Here is a 23,376-nt window from a genome sequence, read left to right on the forward strand (position 1 = left end):
AGGGTGTCTCCCGCGTCTTGCTTGCTTCCAGGAAAGATTCCACTAAGAGGAGTTACTTCTTTCTGTGGAGGAGGTTTGCCGGCTGGTGTGACAGCAAGGCCCTAGCTCCTTGCTCTTGTCCTACACAGACCCTGCTTGAATACCTTCTGCACTTGTCTGAGTCTGGTCTCAAGACCAACTCTGTAAGAGTTCATCTTAGCGCAATCAGTGCATACCATTACCATGTGGAAGGTAAGCCGATCTCGGGACAGCCTTTAGTTGTTCGCTTCATGAGAGGTTTGCTTTTGTCAAAGCCCCCTGTCAAGCCTCCTACAGTGTCATGGGATCTCAATGTCGTTCTCACCCAGCTGATGAAACCTCCCTTTGAGCCACTGAATTCCTGCCATCTGAGGTACTTGACCTGGAAGGTCATTTTCTTGGTGGCAGTTACTTCAGCTCGTAGAGTCAGTGAGCTTCAGGCCCTGGTAGCCCAGGCCCCTTACACCAAATTTCATCATAACAGAGTAGTCCTCCGCACTCACCCTAAGTTCTTGCCAAAGGTCGTGTCGGAGTTCCATCTGAACCAGTCAATTGTCTTGCCAACATTCTTTCCCCGTCCTCATTCCTGCCCTGCTGAACGTCAGCTGCACACATTGGACTGCAAGAGAGCATTGGCCTTCTACCTGGAGCGGACACAGCCCCACAGACAGTCCGCCCAATTGTTTGTTTCTTTTGATCCCAATAGGAGGGGAGTGGCTGTAGGGAAACGCACCATATCCAATTGGCTAGCAGATTGCATTTCCTTCACTTACGCCCAGGCGGGGCTGGCTCTTGAGGGTCATGTCACGGCTCATAATGTTAGAGCCATGGCTGCGTCGGTAGCCCACTTGAAGTCAGCCTCCATTGAAGAAATTTGCAAAGCTGCGACGTGGTCATCTGTCCACACATTCACATCGCATTACTGCCTGCAGCAGGATACCCGACGCGACAGTCGGTTCGGGCAGTCAGTTCTTCAGAACCTGTTTGGGCTTTAGGATCCAACTCCACCCCCCGAGGGCCCTGTTTGTTCTGTTCCAGGCTGCACTCTCAGTTAGTTGGTAAATTTTTTAGGTCAATCTCAGTTATGTCCTCGCCGTTGCGAGGTCCAATTGACCATGGTTGTTGTTTTGAGTGAGCCTGGGGGCTAGGGATACCCCATCAGTGAGAACAAGCAGCCTGCTTGTCCTCGGAGAAAGCGAATGCTACATACCTGTAGAAGGTATTCTCCGAGGACAGCAGGCTGATTGTTCTCACAAACCCGCCCGCCTCCCCTTTGGAGTTGAGTCTTCCCTTGAAGTGTATTGTCTTGCTACATACTGGACTGGCCGGCTCGAGCCGGTTTCGGGCGGGAAGACGGCCGCGCATGCGCGGTGCGCGCGGGCGCGCGAGAGCTAGCAAAGGACTTTGCTAGGAAGATTCCGATTGGAGGGGCTGCCGAGGACGTCACCCATCAGTGAGAACAATCAGCCTGCTGTCCTCGGAGAATACCTTCTACAGGTATGTAGCATTCGCTATCTCCTATTAATAGGAATCCTTCAACATTTCTGGCCAGCAATTGATCTAATTCCAATAAAAATTCCTCATGGTTAGCATTTGGCCCATATACATTTATTACAGTATAGGTCTTTCCCGCCAGGGCAAAAATCATTAGTAAGTACCTCCCTCCTTTATCTCATGACTTTCTTTATTTCCCATGGTTTAGAGCCATTAAGCACTATTAAGACTCCCTTGCTTTTAGTGTTATCAATACTGGATGCAAAATGAATGATGGGGTATTGCCTGTGTTGACATAACCGCTCATGCCTTGGCTGAAGGTGTGTTTCCTGCACCAGCGAGATATCTACCTGGAGTCTAAGCAACTCCCGAAACAGTAGCTGCCTCTTTCTGGGGATGTTTAACCCTCTAACATTTAATATTAGCCATTTTATATCAGCCATCTTAGATTAATTTTGCTTCCCTATTCCCATTCCTATTCCCCCCCCCCCCCCAACTCATGTCCTCTCCCCCACACCCGGACTTTGGCTTCATAGCTTCTCTGCCCCCCCCCCCAACAATTTTTGACCCCCCCATGTTTCATCATTGGGTGTCTAACTAGGAAGGAAGGAGCAATCAGTCCGCTTACTACTTACCCCACAGAAACAGCTTATATCAAACTCTCTTTTAACAGTTTCTCTAAAATAGAGAACCAGTCCAAACACAAAAATCCTGCTGATCTTCTATGTCATTGGTCACAGTTCATTCCTATTTCATTGCAAATATCTTTCAGGGGACCTGGACTACTGATTGTTGACGCTGGAGCCGTCGTGGTCCCTTGCCCACTCTTTGCCACTTCGGTGGAGGAGCCCGTGGAGTATTTTTCTTTCCCGGTCCAGTCTCAGCTTGATCTTGCGCAGCGTTGGTTTCTGGACAGGCCACACGTGCCTCCGCCAAGGATTTCACCTGGTGCATTTTCCCATCTTTGTAAAAGGCCAGAGCAAAAGGATGTCGCCATCGATATTGGATTTTAAGATCTCTTAGGTGCCTTGTAAAAGGTTTTAGTTCTCCTCTGCGCTTTAAGGTCACTGCGGCCAAGTCCTGGTATATTTCTATAAGGCAAGAGTCCCATTTAAAACCAGGATTCTGGCGCGCTGCTTTCAAGACCTGTTCCTTAAATTTATTGCTTGTAAAGCATGCAATAATGTCATTGGGCCTGTTGTTTCGTGCCGGGCCCAGTGCCCTGTGCGCTCTTTCCAGCTGAATGGTCTCACTTTCCACTGAATCGCCATTTGCTGAAAGCAACTCACTGACCAATTTTTGGATCACTTGTTCACTGTCTTGGTATGTCGATGTTTCAGGAAGAACCCTTCATTTTATCAAGTAGGTATTTCTGCTGTTCGTGCATTTCAGCCAATTGTTGGTCTAAGGTTCCCAGCGCTTCACTGTGTGCCTCCACATGTGTCTCTCTTTCTATTTGGCCGCCCAGCTCCCGGATCTTTCCTCTCAGGTCCGATCCGAGTGTTGCCACATCAGTTCGAAGGGCTTTTAAGTCTGAACTGATCTCCTGTAGCCATGTTTTTAAATCCTAGGGGAGCTCTCCTCCGGGTCTCTCAGAGATTTGTTGCGCTGGCGATAGTTCCGCTTGTTGAGATTTTCCTGCACCCTCCGACTCTTTGAGTTTGCGGGTCTCCGCCATTTTGTTTCCTGTCGTCGGCGCTCCTCTGGGGAAGGGAAAGTGGGATAAATCTACCACCGCCGCTTTCACGCTATCATCCGCTGCGATCCCAAACGAGCCTGCGGACATCTCGTGGTTTTTTGCTTCCTTAGTACGCTGGGCTTAATTTTATTGCTCTTTATTTCTGTGGGGAAGCAGGAGCTCTGTTTCTAAGCGGCCATGCTGCTTGATGACGTCACTTCCTCCTCGGGTGTTAGTACACTTGAGAATAACTTAATAGAACCCTATCCCAAGCCTGTCCCAAGGATGAAGGCTTTCACTTAGTGAAAGCCCCAATGTGTATGTTCTCTTGGAGGAGAGGTTTGACTTCCAGGTATTTCTTCTAGTGGTGGGCCTTCAGCACAGTCTAAGTTCCACTGTGGCGTTTGATAATGCATCCTTACTTAAGTACTTGTCCAACAAGAAATATATAAACAAACAAAAAAGTCAAAACCACCAAATCAATCAAAAGTGCAAAACACAAAATATCAAAACACAGTGGGTTGTCACAACCTTTATTTCTGTATGAAGGAAGAAAGGACTTCATATGTCTAGCAAAAAATATTGCATTGCCAATGGGCAAGTGAATTACACCACACAACGCCCAGCTTTAATCATAGGTCAAAAACTCCCATTTATAATAATTCACTTTAAAGGTCCACAACAATTTGTGTATTTTTAAATATCTTCTTTTACTTGAAATTTTTTAAGCAAAATAGTTCTCTCTGCCAGATTTAATGGTTCAAACGTTCACAAGCCTAGTTTCACAGTTACAATGTTGAAAAAAAGCCTCGGAACAAAGCAGCACTTACCTTCACGGTTGGTACCATATGCACAAGCCTTAGAAGTGGCCTCATGGACACCAGTCTATTTGGTTTTCAGCCTGCCCCTAATGAATGTGCATGAGAGAGATTTGCATGCATATTACTTTGGTTATATGCCAATCGTATCTCACGCATATTCATTCGGAATATCTTGAAAATCTGATAGGTTGGTATCCATGGGGACTAGAGGCTGCCTACATTTGTAACCCTTCTCGCCCCTTACTGTTGTGTTAGTACTAGCTCAGTGTTCAGTGTGGTGCCCATAGCTTAGAATGTTTAGTTGGTTATAGTGGTAATTTTGTATTTTGCATTGCAGTTTCAAAGTGACTGCTCATAAACAGGTAGAGAGAGTTGGTCCCTGGTATTTTATTTCTGTTAATCAATTGATTGCCTAAGGGTTTGAGACACTTTCTTTGAGTACAGTTTAGCTTCATTTAGATGCAGTATATATATTTTTTAAATGTACAAGTTTTAACCTGAAATCTTGTAATTCTGTATTTCACTTGATAAAATTTTGTGTAACGAGAGGCATGTTTGCCTTGCAGGAAAACCAAATCTATCAGCGGATAGCAGAGCTGAGAAAGGAAGGCTTATGGTCCCACAGGAGGCTTCCCAAGCTCCAGGAGGCTACGAGACCCAAGTCTCACTGGGATTACCTCCTGGAGGAAATGCAGTGGATGGCAACAGATTTTGCCCAGGAAAGGAGGTGGAAAATGGCCAGTGCTAAGAAGGTAAAGTGAGAACTAGCTCCTTTACGTATTTGGGGATTATTCAGTGCTATCTGAATAGACATCACTATAATTACAGGGCAGGCTTATAACTGTGCAAAAACAAACAAACACACAAGAAAATACAGAGCTATATATCCAAACAAGTGAAATTCCATAAGTATTAGAGAATGAAACAGGAGTGGGTAATCGCGGTAAACTGCAGTAAAACCGCAGGAATGGGGAAAATTTTCAAAGTTTTACTGTGGGTGCAGAGGAGTGTGGTAGCCGTGTTAGTCCACTCTTAAGGTTATCAATAGAAATCAAACAAAATAAAACATGGAAAAGAAAATAAGATGATACCTTTTTTTATTGGACATAATTTAATACATTTCTTGATTAGCTTTCGAAGGTTGCCCTTCTTCGTCAGATCGGAAATAAGCTAATGTGCTAGCTGACAGTGTATATATAAGTGAAAACATTCAAGCATTACTGTGACAGTCTGACAGGGTGGGAGGATGGGGATGGGTAGGAGGTATGCATGGGGACATCAAAGCATATCATTGATATTCTAACAGGATGGGTGTGGATAGGTGAGGGGTGGGGTGATCAACAGAGAAATACAGCTTTATGGTTTATAATGGGCTAGTAACCCCAGATCCTTGTTAAGTCCTTTCTGTTGGGTGTTAAAATATTCAATCATTCTGACTTCAAAGGTCTTACGTTTTTGTATGGTTTTAAAGTTACCTTTCAGGATTCTCACTGTGAAGTCACTGGTACAGTGTCCTGGTCCTGTAAAATGCTGTCACAAAAAAGAGGGAAATCAGCATACAAAAACAACCAGACAAACAAAAAAAGCAAACACTGGGCCTTCAGGATTGGGAAAAATGTAATCCTTTATTACAATGAAGACCCGACACGGGCCGTGTTTCGGCATACAAATGCCTGCATCAGGGGTCAAAAAACTCCTATAGGTCAGCTTATGGACTAGTAAGCAAGGATGTGAAAAGAACAATCAGGAAATATTCCCCGTTGTTGAAACAACTTGTATATGGTCAGAAAAACGCCTTCAATGTCGTGGATCTTGGGTAGCATGTAGAATGTGCCCACAGAAGGCTGGTTTGGTATGAGTTTCTTCAGGTGAGGTTGCGCTTGTGTAGGAAATGTTTTGATAAGGTCTTTCAGCTGTTTTGTGTAATCCTGTGTGGGGTCCTCAGTTAGTTTCCTGTAGTATTTATTGTCTGAGAGCTGTCTGTGCCCCTCTTCAATGTATTTTTGTATGTCCATAATTACCACTGCGCCTCCTTTGTCTGCGGGTTTGATGATAATGCGTTCGTTAGTTTGTAGGGTTCTTATGGCCGCTCTTTCTGGTGGTGTAAGATTGCACAGGATTCTCTTTTGTTTGTTGGAAAGTTGGGATTTCACCCTATGTCTGAAACTTTCTATGTAATTATCCAGCTTGTAGTTTTGTCCCTCCTGTGGGGTGAAATAAGTGTTCTTTTGTTTAAGACTGTATTCCGGTCTGTTTGGTGTCCCTTTATTATAGAAATGTGTTTTAAGGCACATTTTTCTAAAGAATTCTTCTAGGTCTGAATATAGTTGGATTTCATCTAGTTTACTGGATGGGCAGAATGAGAGCCCTTTGGAGAGTACAGAGACCTCATGCTGTGATAATTGATGGTTCGAGAGGTTTATTATCCCCATTTGGTTTGCATCTGTAAAGGTGTGATCAGTATTCCCTGGTTTGTTTGGGCTCTGATTTTCACATGCTACAGGAAACTAACTGAGGACCCACACAGGATTACACAAAACAGCTGAAAGACCTTATTCAAACATTTCCTACACAAGCGCAACCTCACCTGAAGAAACTCATACCAAACCAGCCTTCTGTGGGCACATTCTACATGCTACCCAAGATCCACAAACCGGGAAACCCTGGCAGACCAATCATATCAGGTATTGGCACACTCACGGAAGAAATATCTGGATTCATAGAGGGAATTCTGAAACCTCTCGTACACAAAACTAACAGCTTCATACAAGACACCACAGACTTTCTGAATAAATTGAAAAATATCAAGCAACTACCACCTAACACCCTTCTGGTCACGATGGATGTAGAATCACTATACAGCAACATTCCACATGCGGATGGCATAGCTGCATGTGGAAGACTCCTAAAAAAATCCACACTGGACCATCAATACTCACCAGAAACTATTACAAAATTAATCAGATTCATTTTAACTCACAACTACTTCCGCTTTAACAATGATATCTATCTGCAAATAATGGGCACTGCGATGGGCACCAGGACAGCACCACAATATGCCAACCTTTTTATGGCTGAGCTGGAAGAGACATTTCTGAATACACACCAGACCAAACCTCTAAAATACTACCGGTACATCGATGACATTTTTATGATTTGGATGGAGGGTGAAGAAACTCTGAAACAATTTTATTCTTCCTTCAATACATACCATCCTACAATCAGATTCAAAATTGACTACTCCCCAGAAAAAGTCAATTTTTTGGACACCATGGTCTCAATCAGTGATGGCTGTATACAAACATCTATATACAAGAAACCCACAGACAGATGCAGCTGCCTTCACAACTCCAGCTTCCATCCTTCACATACAAAAAGATCCATCATTTACAGCCAAGCCACAAGATACCACCGTATCTGCTCTGACCCAGGGGACAGAGACAGACACCTTAAAAGCCTGACTGCATCCTTCAAACAGGCTACAACCACAAAATAATTTCCAAGAATATTGCCTCCTCCCTCAAAACACCCAGGGAGAATCTGGTACAGTACAAGGAGAAAAAATCCACAGACAGAATCCCCCTTGTAGTGACATACAATCCAGAGCTGGAAAAACTGAGGAAAATCATAAGAGATCTACAACCTATACTCCAGGAGGATGAATTACTGAAAGAGATATTCCCATCCCCACCAGTACTGGCCTTCCGACAGCTACCCAACTTAAAACACAAGCTAATCGGAAGTAAACTTCCATCACAGACTGGATGCTATATTGGAGAAACAGGCCAGATGCTTAAGACAAGATTCAATTTACATAGACATCACATGAACAATACTGGTGCCAGTAGGGCTCCCACCCCTGTTGGTCAGCATTTTACAGGACCAGGACACTGTACCAGTGACTTCACAGTGAGAATCCTGAAAGGTAACTTTAAAATCATACAAGAACGTGACCTTTGAAGTCAGAATGATTGAATATTTTAACACCCAACAGAAAGGACTTAACAATGATCTGGGGTTCCTAGCCCATTATAAACCATAAAGCTGTATTTCTCTGTTGATCACCCCACCCCTCACCTATCCACACCCATCCTGTTAGAATATCAATGATATGCTTTGATGTCCCCATGCATACCTCCTACCCACCCCCATCCTCCCACCCTGTCAGACTGTCACAGTAATGCTTGAATGTTTTCACTTATATACACTGTCAGCTAGCACATTTGCTTATTTCCGATCTGACGAAGAAGGGCAACCTTCGAAAGCTAATCAAGAAATGTATTAATTTATGTCCAATAAAAAAGGTATCATCTTATTTTCTTTTCCATGTTTTACTGTGGGTGCAAAAAGAGGTTATTTCCCCGCCCCACAGGAGCAGTAATAACCCCTGCACCCGTGGTACAACAGACGCCTACACATGGGCCTAGTTTGGGGGGGGGGGGGGGCAAGGGGGCATTGCTCCTCCAAACGCAGGGCTGGCGCATTGCTGCAGGCAGCTCTTCCCACCCTCAGCTCCCGGACAGGCTTCCTCTTTGTTCCTGCCTGCTCCCCCCCCCCTCGCACGCGTTTAAACCTTTTATTTTCCTCGCAGTGACGGCAGTAAAGCACACAACACAGCGGGCTTGCCTCCAGCCTTTCCCTTCTCTCACTCAGTGTCCCGCCTTCTTGCAATGATGTATTTTCTGTTTCCGCGAGGGCGGGACACTATGTAAGATAAGGGAAAGGCTGGAGGTGAGCCCGCTGTGTTGTGTGCTTCACTGCCGTCGCTGCGAGGAAAATAGAAGGTTTAAACGCGGGGGGGGGGGGGGGGCAGGAAGGAACGGAGAGGAGGGCTGTCGGGGAGCTGAGGGAGGGCAGGGAGAATCGCTGGACGTGGAGGGGAGGGCAGAGGGAGAGGAGAATTGCTGGACATGGAGAGGAGGGAAGGGGAGAGGAGAATTGCAGTTGGGGTGAATGGCAGCTCCCCCAGAGTCAGTTAAATGGTGTTCCCAACGTGGATCCTGGTGGCCGGTATCAGTGTGTTGCACTGCGTGTAAGCCAGGAATCCGGCTGGATGCAGAGGAAACAGCAGCAGCATGTCTTCTGATTTGGCGCAGAATCTGAATATGCTGGGGACATTGAGCTCTCCGGCTTCTGGATGTAGTGGCAACAAAAAGGAATGTCAAAGTGCCCAACTTCTTCAGCCGTTATAGAGAACTGGGATCGATGCTCTACTGCAGCCCTGGCCAGAGACACATCTACTGTATGTCTTCCCTTCTTGGCCCATGATAGCCTGTGTGTTGAAAAGGATTGCATTGCACTGAGGTCAAATAATTGTCATAGCTCTGGATTTGCCGTGGAGGCCCTGGTACAAGGACTTGATTCAAGTGTTGGACTGGGATCCTCTCCGTCTTCTGCAGGTACATAGCCTTCTGAAGCAATGTCCAGTGCTCAAGGAGGATCTCCTTTTGATGTTATGGCCTTTGTTTCTCAGGGCGGCAGTGCCGGGATCTCACTCATTCTAGGGAGTTCTGTAATAGTGGGAATGTGGGGGCTAATCACAATTAACCTGGCCCCAGGTAGAGAGCAAGTAAAGGGAAATGGGACTTGATATACCGCCTTTCTGAGGTTTTTTCAACTACATTCAAAGCAGTTTACATATATTCAAGTACTTATTTTGTACCAGGGGCAATGAAGGGTTAAGCGACTTGCCCAGAGTTACAAGGAGCTGCAGTGGGAATCGAACTCAGTTCCCCAGGTTCAAAGTCCACTGCACTAACCACTAGGTAGCACTCTGGAAAATAATTAGATGTAATTAGATGTTTCTTCAACAGGAAAATCCAAGCTCACATAGTCCAAAACAATCATTGAAAAGAACAAAACACAAGGCTGAGCTATATTTAAAAATATCCATTCCTTACAAATCTAAACTGACAGAAATCACCAATGAAATCAAGATCAGCTTGAACATCATGGACTCTTGGGCAAATGCATTTCAACTAAAACTAAACAAAGAAAAAACACACTGTCTCATCCTCTCATCCCTACACAGCACGGATAACCCCACAATTATCAACACCCCAGATTACACCCTCCCTATCTCAGACAGCCTGAAAATCCTCGGCGTTACAATGGACCGCAACTTAACACTAGAGAGCCAAGTGACATCCACAACAAAGAAAATGTTTCACTCAGATTAGAAACTCAAACGCGTGAAACAATTCTTCCTGAGGGGGAACATTTCGCAGCCTGATGCAATCAATGGTACTAAGCCATGTAGACTACTGCAATGGAATTTATGTGGGATGCAAAGAACAAACCTTAAAGAAACTTCAGACCGCTCAAAACATGGTAGCTAGGCTTATCTTTGGAAAAACGCGATTTGAAAGTGCAAAACCCCTTCGCGAAAAACTACAGTGGCTCCCAATCAAAGAACGCATTGCTTTCAAAATCTGCATTCTGGTTCATAAAATTATCTACGGTGAAACTTCGGGATACATGACAGACTTGATCGACCTACCAACTAGAAACACATTCGAATCAACATGAACGTACCTAAATCTGCACTATCCAAGCTGCAGAGGACTCAAATATAAATCAACCTACGCGTCCAGTTTTTCCTACATAAGCACACAACTGTGGAACGCATTATCAAAAGCCTTGAAAACTACGAATGACCACCTACACTTCCGGAAAACACTGAAAACTAACCTGTTTAAAAAGGCATACCCTACTGATCCAACATAAATGCCTGATCTTTGCAACACAACAAAACTAAAGAACATAATGGACATAACACAACTCTTCCATTGTACAATTCCCTAGTGTGGCTGTGCCACATGAACTTTATCTTACCACAACATCACTTTGTATTTGTTTACACCGGAGTCTGTAAGGCCTCTCCGGTACTATGTAAGCCACATTGAGCCTACAAATAGGTGGGAAAATGTAGGATATAAATGTAACAAATAAATAAATTAGAGATAGTGAACTTATGCTAAAGCATCCAAAATGATGGCAACAACGAGTATTTATGTACTTGTGAAAGCAAGGTAAAGATAATGCACACTGTATACCCTATGTCCTGAACTAAGAACTCCAAATGCCATGCACTAGGAAAAAGGCAGCTACAACCTGACAGATGAATTGTGGCTCCGTCACTCTCCTGGAGTCAATGAGGGAGCTGAGTTGTCCAGGGATGATCCACAGGAGCTGTAGCAGGAGCAGGGAGGGAGGCTGCCAGGCACTCTTCTCTTTCAGTGCGCATGGTAATGCAGACTGGAGCTGACCTCAGGCAACAGCAGTCTTCAGTAGGCGGAAGCAGGCCTAGCAAACAGTAGATCCACTTTTTAATAAGCAGATGAAGTTTTCATAGTGTGCTTTGCTTGGATCGCCTGTGTCCCTGACAATTACTCTGATATCGGCCCGATAACAACCAGATAAAATCATGATTTCGTGGAAGCTTTTTATACCCTTTTTCTTGGTATTATGGCCCTCCTTGTTTGGAAAAGTAAGTTGTTGCATCACATGTTTTGACTTAGAAAATCAAAACAGTAGGCCACATGCAAGATATGGTGGGGTTACTGTGATCACTGCATGCTGATTTCAGTAAGCAATGTGCAGTTATCATGCTGTCTGTCCAGCCGATGCATCCCCAGTTAGCAAATGGGTATTCTGCAGTCCTTTATGGTTGTTAGTCCTTGAGTTGTTTTCAGGATGTTTGCTGATTGCAAGCAAATCTGGGCCTAACGAGCTTTAGGCCCCAGAACTGGAAGATGACATTAGCTGGAGTCTGTTTTTCACAAAATTAGGTTCGCTGAATAATGCTAGTCACCATATTTTTATACAGCTTTGCTATATAGGGGCATTTCCTTGCCGGTCTTGGTTGCATGAGGCTGTGCATTTGATGAACTGTTTCAGCATTTCTATAAGTTCATTCTGTGTGTGTGTGTGTAGGGGGGGGGGAGGGGAGCAGAAACCTGGTGAGGCAGCCTCCAAGGTGACAATAGCCTGAAGGCTTAAGGAAGTAATTACTGTTGCATATATTCTCAAAGGATGCCCAGTGCTAGTGGAATTCATGGCACATTCCATCAGGCAACAAGCGACTCGGAGCTGAGAGTAGTCCTATTTTCTTACAGAAGGTTTGTCAAGTGGCAGTTTAGCCCTTTTTCCATTCCTTTGTCAGGCATTACAGGGTAGACTTTCGGGCTAGACAGGATACAGACTTTGGGGTGAGGGTTCATTGGGGTCTACCCATAATGTTCACTGCTGTGCTATTTTCGATACGTCTGGACCAGTCTGGAGCGATGCTGAAGAAGGATAAATTATTTCTTATCTTCAAACTTTCTTCTCTTTAGTTCTTCCAGGCTAGTCTAGAACCCACTCCAAATGTTCCAATCTGCAGAGTGTTCAGATTGGGGAGTGGCTTAGTAGTGGCAGCACCCTAAAGTGGAAAAGTGTTAGGTAGTCTTTCTCTATTGTGTGCAAATACCTGATGCCACATTTGGGGAGAAAGTTGGTTATTTGTTAACCATCTGGCTTTAGTACAAAAATGTAGGAATGACCAAAAAAACTTTTTTTTTTTTGTTTTGGCTGAAACTGAATCCATGGCCAAATTTTGTTGCTCTGTTTCAGCTGAAACTGTAGCCAAAATTGGCTACCCCTAATCGGTGCTGCACTCCCCCCCCCCCCCCCCCTCCCCAAACAGGAGCAACTTCCCTACTCCCCTCCCAGACCCCAGCTACCACCACCCATAGGCTCCCTCACTCCCCCACCTCAGCGCCTACCTTGGAAGCGCTGGTGGTTCAGTGGGGCAGTCGGAGCAAGAGTGATCCCCACTCGATCCTGCCCTTGCCGGCTCCATTGACAAAATGGCTGCCTTTACTTCAAGCGGTAGTTTTGCAAGACTTCTGCCAGAGGTTGCAGCAGCCATTTTGAGATAGGAGCTGGCATGGATAGGCAATCACTCCTACCCATGCCAACTCTAATCTCAAAATGACTGCTGCGACTTGTGCAGCGACTTCTGACAATGGAGCTGGCAGGGATAATAATGAGTGGGCATTGTTGCTGCCATGACTGCACCACTGGACCGTCAGAGCTTGTAATGTAGGCCCAGGGGGTGGGAGGGGTGGCCTATGGGTGGTGGTAAGGGTCTGGGAGAGAGATTGCTTTTGTTTGGTGTGGGGGGTGAGGCCAAGGGGGGCTGCCCCTGTTCAGGAGGGAATAGGGGCTGCATCAGTTTCAGGGATACTGCACACAACTGAAAATCCACTTTCATTTTCAGCCAAAAGTGAAACAAACCGATTTGGATTTCAGGTTAGTTTTGGCACTGAAACTGAAATTGTTGACAGGCCTCTAACAGAAATACTGACTAGCTGAGAGCTGCAGAGCCTGTTTATAGGTGTGTCAGAAGTCAGGTGTTTTCAGTCTTCATCTGCTGGTAGAAGTGCTTAACTCATACACCTGGACTGGTCTGGAGGGACTAAAAGGAACGGAAATTAGCAGTTGACCTAATTTATCCTTATCAGAGACTATTAATCTAATTAGCAAATTTGTCAGTTAATTTATTTGTGTAACCTGCGTGTGCAATTTTGTGTGCTAAGCGCGATAATGTGAGTGCAGAATTATAGAATGAGAAGGCATGTGTCTTTCAGCTTGTAAGGCAATTTCCTCTTGTTCTCTCTTTCAGCTTCTTAAGTAGCCATCTTATCATTGGTACATTCATTTAGCCTATGGACATATTTTTAGGTCCCTAGGTATAGCAGTGGAGTGCTGCCTAGTTCTCCCTCATTTGGGGAGTGGGATTGGGATCATGGATTTGATATATTGCCTTTCTTTGGCATAACCAAAGTGGTTTGCATATTACAGGTAATTTCTCTGACTCTAGTAGGCTCAATTTTTTGTATCTTGGGCAATGGAGGATTGAGCAACTTGTCCAGGGTCACAAGGACCTGCAGTGAGAATTGAACCCAGGTTCTCATCCCACTGCATTAACCATTACTGTCTTGACAGACTGGGAAGCAGGAACTGAACTACATTTATTTCTACTGGTCTTCTAGCTTCCAGATTTGCCAGCCAGAATCTTGTACAAATATTTATTGCTTAATTTAGTTTACAAAGGTGGGAAAATAAGCATCTAGGATTTAGCAAAGCTAATTTTTGTATTCTGTTTTTATTACTTAGCTGATTAGAGCTGCTGTCCACCACTGCGAGGAAAGGCAAACGAATGAAGACAAATTTAAGAAGGAGGAACAGAGCAAATTAAGACGCATCGCTGCTTCAGCTGCCCGAGAGATTGAGTATTTCTGGTCTAACATTGAGCAGGTAAACACTTGTAAATCTACAAACCTGAAGATTTAGTTGATCCCAAATGGAGCCTGATCATCTTGAATGCCTATATTCTGTACATAATATCATAGTCTCTTCTTGCAGAAGACAGGTAACTCATTTCTAAGTAGCTACTTATCAACATGTTCTTTGGAATAAAATCCTCACCTCATGCCTAAACACATATGTATATACTCGGTTACACTAATAGTCTATAAAAGGATAGTAAACGCCTACTTTCCCTTATAGAACAGGCTCCAAATGGTGACATTAAACCTAGCCTAGGTATCCTAATTTTGTCCACTTAGATTTCTTGTTTCAGTTGAAGATATGCATATACTTATAGAATAGCGCATAGCCGGATTGTTATTTACATATATGTGTGCACATACACATGTAAATGACTAGAGTACTGATATTTCCATATGTACTTGCTGCCTAATTGTGGGTGGCTGCTTATAGAATTATTTCCATAACTCCTGAGACAGGCATCTGGATCCCAGTGAAAACTGACTCTTCCATTACATAGCTTCCCACAATTCCAGAACCTGTGGGATAGTTGTCCATCAACCAGCAGTTGGAGAGAACTGAAAACTGAGCTAAGACATATTTCTCTTGGCATCCAGTCCATCTCCTCAATATTTTAAATCTCTAGCAGGTGGATGAACACACTTTTCAGCCTCTGGTTCAGAGTGCTTTGGTCCTGGTTCAGTTGATCAACTGGTCCCCAGTTGAACTTTTCGGGTAGCTTGAGTCTGCAGGGTTATGTCTGGAGGTCTTCAGATCCCTGTCTCTGGTGCCACACGAATTTACTTCTTCCCACCCTTCACCTCTCCCCTGTTTCCTGTGGAGCTCTCCTTTTCCAGCACAACAACCTTAAAAAAAAAAAAAGAAAGAAAGGAGAAGAGGTTTTCTGGAGATCATGGGACAGTCCTAAGCCTTTCTCATCTGTGGTAACACTTATGGAGACTGAGCTTGGGGTGAGCAGCCGGCAGTGGTTTGTCCAACTAAAGTTTAACTCAGAACCACTTGGAGGGCTGCAATTTCTACTTGGTGCAGGGGAGGAATCCTGACTCAACTGCTTGGGACATGTTGTGCTGCTCTTGTGAAAGTTGGGATGAGTGTCAGATCTTGGGAAGTACTAAGCGATATTCCTGCTGTGGGACCCGCCGGCCAGCATCGGTGTTTCTACTGTGAGACTTGCTGGCTGGCGTCAGGGCTTTGTACTACATTCAGGCTTGAAATCTTGAGGGAAGCGGAGGAAAAGGTTGGTGGTAGAACATCTTTGGATTTGGTGCAGCATCCGAGTATGTTGGGATCTTTGGGCTCTTCAGCAGAGCCAGTGTACAGTTTGATGCAGGAGAGCGTTGGAATGGGTGCCATTTTGTCAGGGCCTGCTGGCAGTGAGGAGCAGCCTCTGTCTGGTCATGCTTAGGGCACAGCTGCCATTTTACAGTCTTAGGGCTTGACAGAGCATTCAGCTGCATCAGGAACTTTGCTTTTTCAGGATTTTATATTACTCTTACACCAGACCTATTTACTGAAGCAGGGACACTCAATTGCTACAAGGTGTTTCAGTTTCTTACCTCGTTGCCCCTCCGGCTCCTAAGAGATCTCGTTTAGACTTCCAGGAGTGGGCAAATGAGGCTATCTTCTTCTTCCTTATCTGATGTAGCCTTACCTGTCTGTTCAGAGGAGCCATCGTTGAGGAAACGTTATAGAAGGGAGAGTTCCCTCCTGAGGAGGGGGATGATTTGAAAGTACTGAGGTTGTTTCATAAAGGGGAGCTCAGCACTTTTATTTCTGATGCACTGGTGGTGCTTTCCATTGAGGAGCCTGCTGCTTCGGTATCAGGTGTTCCATCTTCGTTGATCATGAGGGAGCTTAGATGTCCTTCTAAGGCCTTTCCAATACATCCAGACATTCAGGACCTGATTGTAGCAGAATGGGTCTCGCTGGACGTGGACTGAGAGTGGGAATATCCATGGCTCGTCTCTATACCCATTAGTTCTGGAGGAGAAAGATAAATTGCAGCTTCCATATCATCAAGCTGATCAATCCATAGACTGGTGGGTTGTGTCCATCTACCAGCAGGTGGAGATAGAGAGCAAACTTTTGCCTCCCTATATGTGGTCATGTGCTGCCGGAAACTCCTCAGTATGTTCTCTATCTCAGCAGGTGGTGGTCACACACAGCAGCAGCTCTGGCTAGGCCTCCAAGCCTAATCCTTAGGTTTTGTTGAGGCCTGGGGTTGAGGGCTCTTTTGAGCAAGTGCAAACCTGGTGGTGCCAGGTCCCTCCTTTTCTCCCCCCTCCCGCTGGCTCCGTTTAAAAAAAATATATATATATATTTTTAAACGTCTTTAAAGGCGTTTAATTCGACGTTTCTTTAAACGTTCATTGCAGCTACTCACTGGGACACCAGTTCGTTACAGCTCGGAGCGGCAAGCAGGTAATTTTACCTTTTTATAGCGGGCAGGGGGTTCCCCGATTCTTCTCCTCGTGGCATATGGCGTCGGAGGGCGAGGGCGCAAAGGGTCGCTCCCCGGATCGTTGGAGCGCTTCTAGAGGGGATGCGGGGGTTTTACAACCTGATTCGCCCTTGATGGGTGACAGTTTAGTGACCGATGAATGTCCCGGTCGTTCCTCCGGCGTGGCGGTTTTTTCCCGCCATAAACGCCCATCCCCCGCTCCTCGCCTCCGACATCTTGGCCGGCCACGCGGCTCGGACGGCTTCTTCGTGGGCCGCCCTTGAGGTTGGAGACATTAATGCCATGAACGCCCTTAATTTGGGCGACGGCACAAAAGCGGCTAAAGTTAAGCGCCGTTCTTCCCGCGCGGCTCCTTCGCGGAGTTTCGCGACGGACGCCATTTTGGATGCGCAGCATGTCTCTCCCCCGCTATTGCGAGCGCCGGTTGAGAGTGCGTCTAGGGCTGTTGCCCAGGCTGCGGAAGTGCACAGTCTGGGGGGTTTCTCCCCCGAGTTTGTTTTGCTGCTGCATCAGGCTTTCCTCATGCAAACGCTGCCCCTGCTCCCTCTTCTGATAAAGAGGTTGAGGTTCCCAGAGGTAAACGCCCTCGGGTTGATTTCCAGGCCTTGGAGGACTTTGTCTCCTCCGATGTAGATGAGGGCAGCGTGTCTGAGGTCTCCCAACGGTCCTTTGCGGATTCCTTGGAGGAGATAGATCCCCGCTCGGATGGAGCGGATGACCCCTCTGCAGCGCGGCTTTTTAGCCCAGAGGATTTGCCCAACCTGTTTTTACAGGCCATGGACACTTTGAAGATTTCCTCTCCGGAGGACGTCTCTCCCTCAGCCCCTGTTGGCTCTGCCATTATGCTGGGGACGAAGCGCCCGCCTAGATCCTTCCACGTGCATGATGCCATGCACACCTTAATTGCGGCTCAATGGGATGTCCCGGAAACGAGCCTTAAAGTGGCTAGGGCTATGTCCCGCCTCTATCCTTTGGCTGTGAGTGAACTTGAGGCCTATCTGTGGCCTACCGTGGATTCTTTAATCACTGCGGTGACTAAGAAAACGGCGTTGCCGGTGGAAGGTGGCACGGCCCTAAAGGACGCCCAAGACAGAAGATTGGAGGCGGCCTTAAGGTCGTCCTTTGAGGCAGCTGCTTTAAGTTTGCAGGCCTCAGTTTGCGGCTCCTATGTGGCCAGGGCGTGCCTGACTATGGTGCAGCGGGCTTCCCCCTCGGATCTTTCCTTGAGGGCTGATTGGCCGGCCCTGGAATCGGGCTTAGCCTATTTGGCAGACTTGCTGTATGATGTCTTGAGAGCCTCAGCTAAAGGCATGGCTCAGACAGTCTCTGCACGGCGGTGGCTTTGGCTGAAACATTGGTCTGCTGACCACGCCTCTAAATCCCGCCTGGCTAGATTGCCTTTTAAAGGCAAGCTGCTCTTTGGGGTCGAGCTGGACAAAATCGTGACCGATCTCGGCACGTCTAAGGGCAAGAAATTACCAGAGGTCAGGGCTCGGGCTAGTACTCGTCCCGGTACCTCCAGAGGACGGTTGCTGGAAGCCCGTCGGTACCGCCCGGGCAAGTCGGGTTCCTCTGCCCCCTCTTCCTTCAAGAGGAATTTCTCCCCCAAGCAGCATTCCTTTCGCAGAGACCGCCGTCCCGGAGGTGCTCCCTCCGGTCCTCCCCCAGGGTCTCGTACCCAATGACGGGGCCTTGGTCCACGCCCCAGTGCAGATTGGAGGACGGCTGTCCTCGTTTCTGGGTGAGTGGACCACTATAACTTCAGACGCGTGGGTGCTGGAAGTCATCAGAGACGGCTACAAGCTAGAGTTCTGCCAACCCTTAAGAGACGGGTTTGTACTCTCTCCCTGCAAGTCTCCGGTCAAGCTGTGGTAGTGCAGCAGACCTTGGACAACCTGATCCGCCTGGGTGCGGTCGTTCCGGTGCCAAAAAATCAGATTGGCAAGGGACGTTACTCCATTTACTTTGTGGTTCCAAAGAAAGGAGGTTCTGTCCGGCCTATCCTCGACCTCAAAGGGGTCAATCGGGCCTGGAAAGTGAGGCACTTTCGCATGGAGACTCTCCGCTCTGTTATAGCGACAGTGAAGGCAGGAGAGTTCTTGGCTTCCTTGGACATCAAGGAAGCATACCTGCATATTCCCATCTGGCCTCCTCTCCAACGCTTTCTGCGTTTTACAGTCCTGAGACGACATTTCCAGTTCAGAGCCCTCCCTTCGGGTTGGCTACTGCTCCGCGGACCTTTTCCAAAGTAATGGGGGTCATAGCGGCCTTCCTGCTAAAGGAAGGAGTACAAGTCCATCCTTATCTGGACGACTGGTTGATCCGAGCCCCCTCTTATGCAGAGTGCGGCAAAGCTATGGACCGGGTAGTTGCTCTTTGAGCTCCCTGGGATGGATCATCAACTGGAAGAAGAGCCAGCTGCGCCCGACTCAGTCCCTGGTGTATCTGGGAGTTCGATTCGACACCCAAGTGGGCAGAGTGTTCCTGCCAGACAATCGGATTGTCAAGCTTCAGGCTCAGGTGGACTAGTTCCTAGTAGCCTCTCCTATTCGGGCTTGGGACTACGTGCAGCTGTTGGGCTCTATGACGGCCACGATGGAAGTAGTGCCCTGGGCCAGGGCTCATATGAGACCACTACAGCTATCTCTGCTGCTGCGCTGGACTCCGATGTCGGAGGATTATGCTGTGCGCCTTCCCGTGGACCCAGCAGTGCGCAAGGCGCTGAGCTGGTGGACGCAGACAGGCAAGTTGTCTGCAGGATGGCCTCTGGTGACCCCGGAGTGGATTGTCGTCACGACAGACGCCTCTTTGTTGGGCTGGGGAGCCCACTACTTGGGAAGGACAGCGCAGGGGCTCTAGTCTCCTGCAGAGGCAAGTGGTCTATCAACCTCCTGGAACTCAGAGCCATTCGCTTGGTGTTATTGGAGTTCATCCCGGTACTCGTGTTGAAGCCTGTACGGGTCCTGTCGGACAATGCCACGGCTGTGGCCTATATCAACCGCCAGGGAGGTACCAGAGCGCTCCTCTAGCCAAGGAGGCTATGAGTCTTTGCCAGTGGGCGGAAGCGAACCTGGAGCAGCTTTCAGCGGCCCACATTGCCGGAGTCATGAATGTCAAGGCGGACTTTCTCAGTCGCCATACCTTGGAGCCCGGAGCGTGGCAACTATCTGCTCAGGCGTTCTTGGACATCACGAAGCGCTGGGGCCAGCCGAGCCTAGATCTGATGGCGTCATCGGCCAATGGCCAAGTGCCGCGCTTTTTCAGCAGAGGACGGGACCCTCGATCCCTGGGAGTAGATGCTCTTCTCCAACAGTGGCCGACACAAGAGCTCCTCTATGTGTTCCCGCCCTGGCCCATGTTGGGCAGGGTGCTAGACCGGGTGGCAAAGCATCCCGGCAGGGTAATCCTGGTGGGTCCGGATTGGCCCAGACGTCCCTGGTATGCGGACTTGTTCAGGCTCTCAGTCGACGATCCTCTGCGGCTGTCAGTGGAGCAGGGCCTGTTACATCAGGGTCCCGTGGTGATGGAGGATCCCTCTCCCTTTGGTCTTACGGCCTGGCTATTGAGCGGCAGCGTCTGAGGAAGAAGGGCTTCTCAGACAAGGTCATCGCCACTATGCTGAGAGCGAGGAAGCGCTCTACGTCTACTGCTTACGCCAGGGTTTGGCGTATCTTTGCAGCATGGTGTGAAGCAGGCTCACTTTCTCCCTTCACTGCTCCAATTTCTTCAGTGTTGGCGTTCCTGCAAGAAGGTCTGGAGAAAGGCCTGTCGCTCAGTTCCCTTAAAGTCCAGGTAGCGGCTCTGGCTTGCTTCAGGGGCCGCCTGAAGGGTGCTTCCCTGGCTTCGCAGCCAGATGTGGTGCGCTTTCTCAAGGGAGTTATTCACCTGCGCCCTCCTCTGCACTCAGTGGTGCCTGCGTGGAATCTCAACCTGGTGCTAAGAGCATTGCAGAAGCCGCCTTTGGAACCCTTGTCGAGGGCATCTCTGAAAGACCTGACGTTGAAAGCAGTCTTTTTGGTGGCTATCACTTCAGACAGAAGAGTTTCCGAGCTCCAGGCGCTCTCATGTCGAGAGCCTTTTCTGCAGTGCACTGAGGCAGGAGTGACTATTCGCACAGTGCCTTCCTTCCTGCCCAAGATTGGTTCTCGCTTCCATGTGAATCAGCAGCTCTGTCTCCCTTCCTTTCGTAGGGAGGACTACCCAGAGGAGTACTCCGCTCTTGAATATCTGGATGTGAGACGAGTCATCATCAGATACTTGGAAGTGACCAATGATTTCCGGAAATCGGATCATCTGTTTGTCCTGTTTGCAGGTCCTCGTAAGGGTCTGCAGGCTGCTAAGCCTACAGTGGCAAGATGGGTCCAGGAAGCCATTGCAGCGGCTTATGTGGCCGCGGGGAAGGTGCCGCCTATCCAGCTGAAGGCTCACTCCACGAGAGCTCAGGCGGCCTCGATGGCAGAGGCCGGATCCGTCTCCTTGGAAGAGATATGCAAGGCGGCAACGTGGGCTTCGGCTCATACATTCTCCAAGCATTACCGTTTGACTGTGGCTGCACGGGCGGAGGCTCGGTTTGGAGCTTCAGTGGTGAGGTCAGGGATTTCTATGTCCCGCCCTGGGTGAGTACTGCTTCGGTACATCCCACCAGTCTATGGATTGATCAGCTTGATGATATGGAAGGTAAAATTATGTATAATCATACCTGATAATTTTCTTTCCATTAATCATAGCTGATCAATCCATAGCCCCTCCCAGATATCTGTACTGTTTATATTCTGGTTGAATTTTAGGTTCAAGTTTAGCCTTCAGTTACTTCAGGAGGACTTCGTGTTCAAGTTCTTCTTTCACTTGGATTCTTCAAGAGTTGAGACGACTTTGTGTTACAGTGAGCTGCTGCATTCCTCTCCCCTCCGTTTTACGGGGCTGGATTGAGACATAAATTCTGCCGGCACTCCCTCCCGCTTCGTGCGGCTGTAGGGCAGTTTTGTACCCCTCCCGCTTCGGCGGTGTTAGGGTCAGTCAGCTCCTCCCGCGGTTGCGGTTGCAGGATAAGCCAGATCCCCCCGCATCGGCGGGTGTGGTGTCCCTCCCCCGCTCCGCGGGGATGAGCTGGACGGATTCCCCTCCCCCACTTGTGTGGGGATGAGCTGGGTTAATTCCCCTCCCCCGTTTCGGCGGTGGTGAGCTGGGCAGAGTGTCCCTTCGTGGGTGTAATTCTCTAAGTGCTGAGTCCTGCGGATGGAGCTTTGATATCGACATACTGAGGAGTTTCCGGCAGCACATGACCACATATAGGGAGGCAAAAGTTTGCTCTCTATCTCCACCTGCTGGTAGATGGACACAACCCACCAGTCTATGGATTGATCAGCTATGATTAATGGAAAGAAAATTATCAGGTATGATTATACATAATTTTACCTTCCCTGGGTGGACTCTCTGGTTATGGAGGTGACTAATGACCACTTGCTTGAAGGCTCGCTGAAACAAGCCTTTGAAGTAGCCTCTTTGGACCTTCAAGCCAGTGTGCAGTTCGTTTGTGGCAAGAGCATGCTTGAAGTGGCATCAGTCTGCAAAACAAGACGGGTGCCATAATGCCCAGCTGGAATCAGGGTTGGCCTACTTGGCAGATGCTATTTGACATTACAGCAGTATGTCTGGACTTCCGGCGGAGCCGCGCAGCAAGATGGCCGCGGTCTAGAGGAGCTCCGCAATACCCGCTATAGGGCTCTTTGTTCCCCCACTCTTTGGACCCTCCAAACAGCATTCTGGCGATGTCCGGAACCTCCCAGAACTGGAGGACAACACCGCAGACCTCCCAACGCACTACATAAAGCGTGGAAAACGCCGGGAGCGGAGCACGCGGTCCGAAACAAAATGGCGACCAGAGTACTGATTGAAAGAATGTCTGGAAACACCTGCGCGGAAGATCAGCGAGTAGTGTAAGAACGAGGAAGCAAGGTATCGGGGAGATTGGGAATACATCAGCGTAAAGGGAGCGGGAGAAACTGATAACGCTTATATTTCCCCTGCCCCCACTCCCCCTCTGGCGAGTAGACACAGAACCGGGCAATTGAAACATCGAGAGCCCACAAGTGGAAAAATAATGCAAAAGGACAAGAACATTCATCCTTACTTTAGAGTATGACTAGCACAGCTTACTGCAGCGTGGGCATTCAATAAAAAGCTTGTTCCACAATCCTTGACTGTTAGGAAGTGGCGACGCCGGCCCATAGAGAATCAGCATACCGGCATTAAACAACAGCAGCAATTCAACATAACCAAGTGCAACCGGTTTATGGCAGCCACTAAACAGAGTTGACACAATTATTATACACTAACAAGGAGAACTGCAGACAAATCAAATAACGGACACAACTTGAGCAATAATTGAATGGAGATATCCAGATGGAACTGGTTCTGAGGACAGAAACAACATGAGGAGTTAACTTAATGAATCATCATATCTTAAATGATCATTTCTATAAGAGCATTAAAGCTTGGCTGTGCATATAACTATAATACCACCGGATAAAAAAAAAGTTACCTCCACGAAATTAAGCGCGCAGGGATCA

The 23,376-nt window shown here is 47.6% G+C and overlaps 1 protein-coding gene across 3 annotated transcripts in view; it reads left to right on the plus strand.

Moving 5' to 3' along the window:
* The window catches only part of EP400 (E1A binding protein p400), a 401,921-nt gene that overhangs the window by 87,923 nt on the left and 290,622 nt on the right, over nt 1-23,376 (plus strand). For all 3 annotated transcript variants that reach the window (XM_030219806.1, XM_030219807.1, XM_030219808.1), the window contains exons 8-9: nt 4,578-4,763; nt 14,173-14,313. In XM_030219806.1, the coding sequence (XP_030075666.1) occupies nt 4,578-4,763; nt 14,173-14,313 (327 nt within the window). The remainder of the gene's footprint in view (nt 1-4,577; nt 4,764-14,172; nt 14,314-23,376) is intronic.

This window comes from Microcaecilia unicolor, chromosome 11 (assembly GCF_901765095.1).
Source record: "Microcaecilia unicolor chromosome 11, aMicUni1.1, whole genome shotgun sequence".
Taxonomy (NCBI): Eukaryota; Metazoa; Chordata; class Amphibia; order Gymnophiona; family Siphonopidae; genus Microcaecilia; species Microcaecilia unicolor.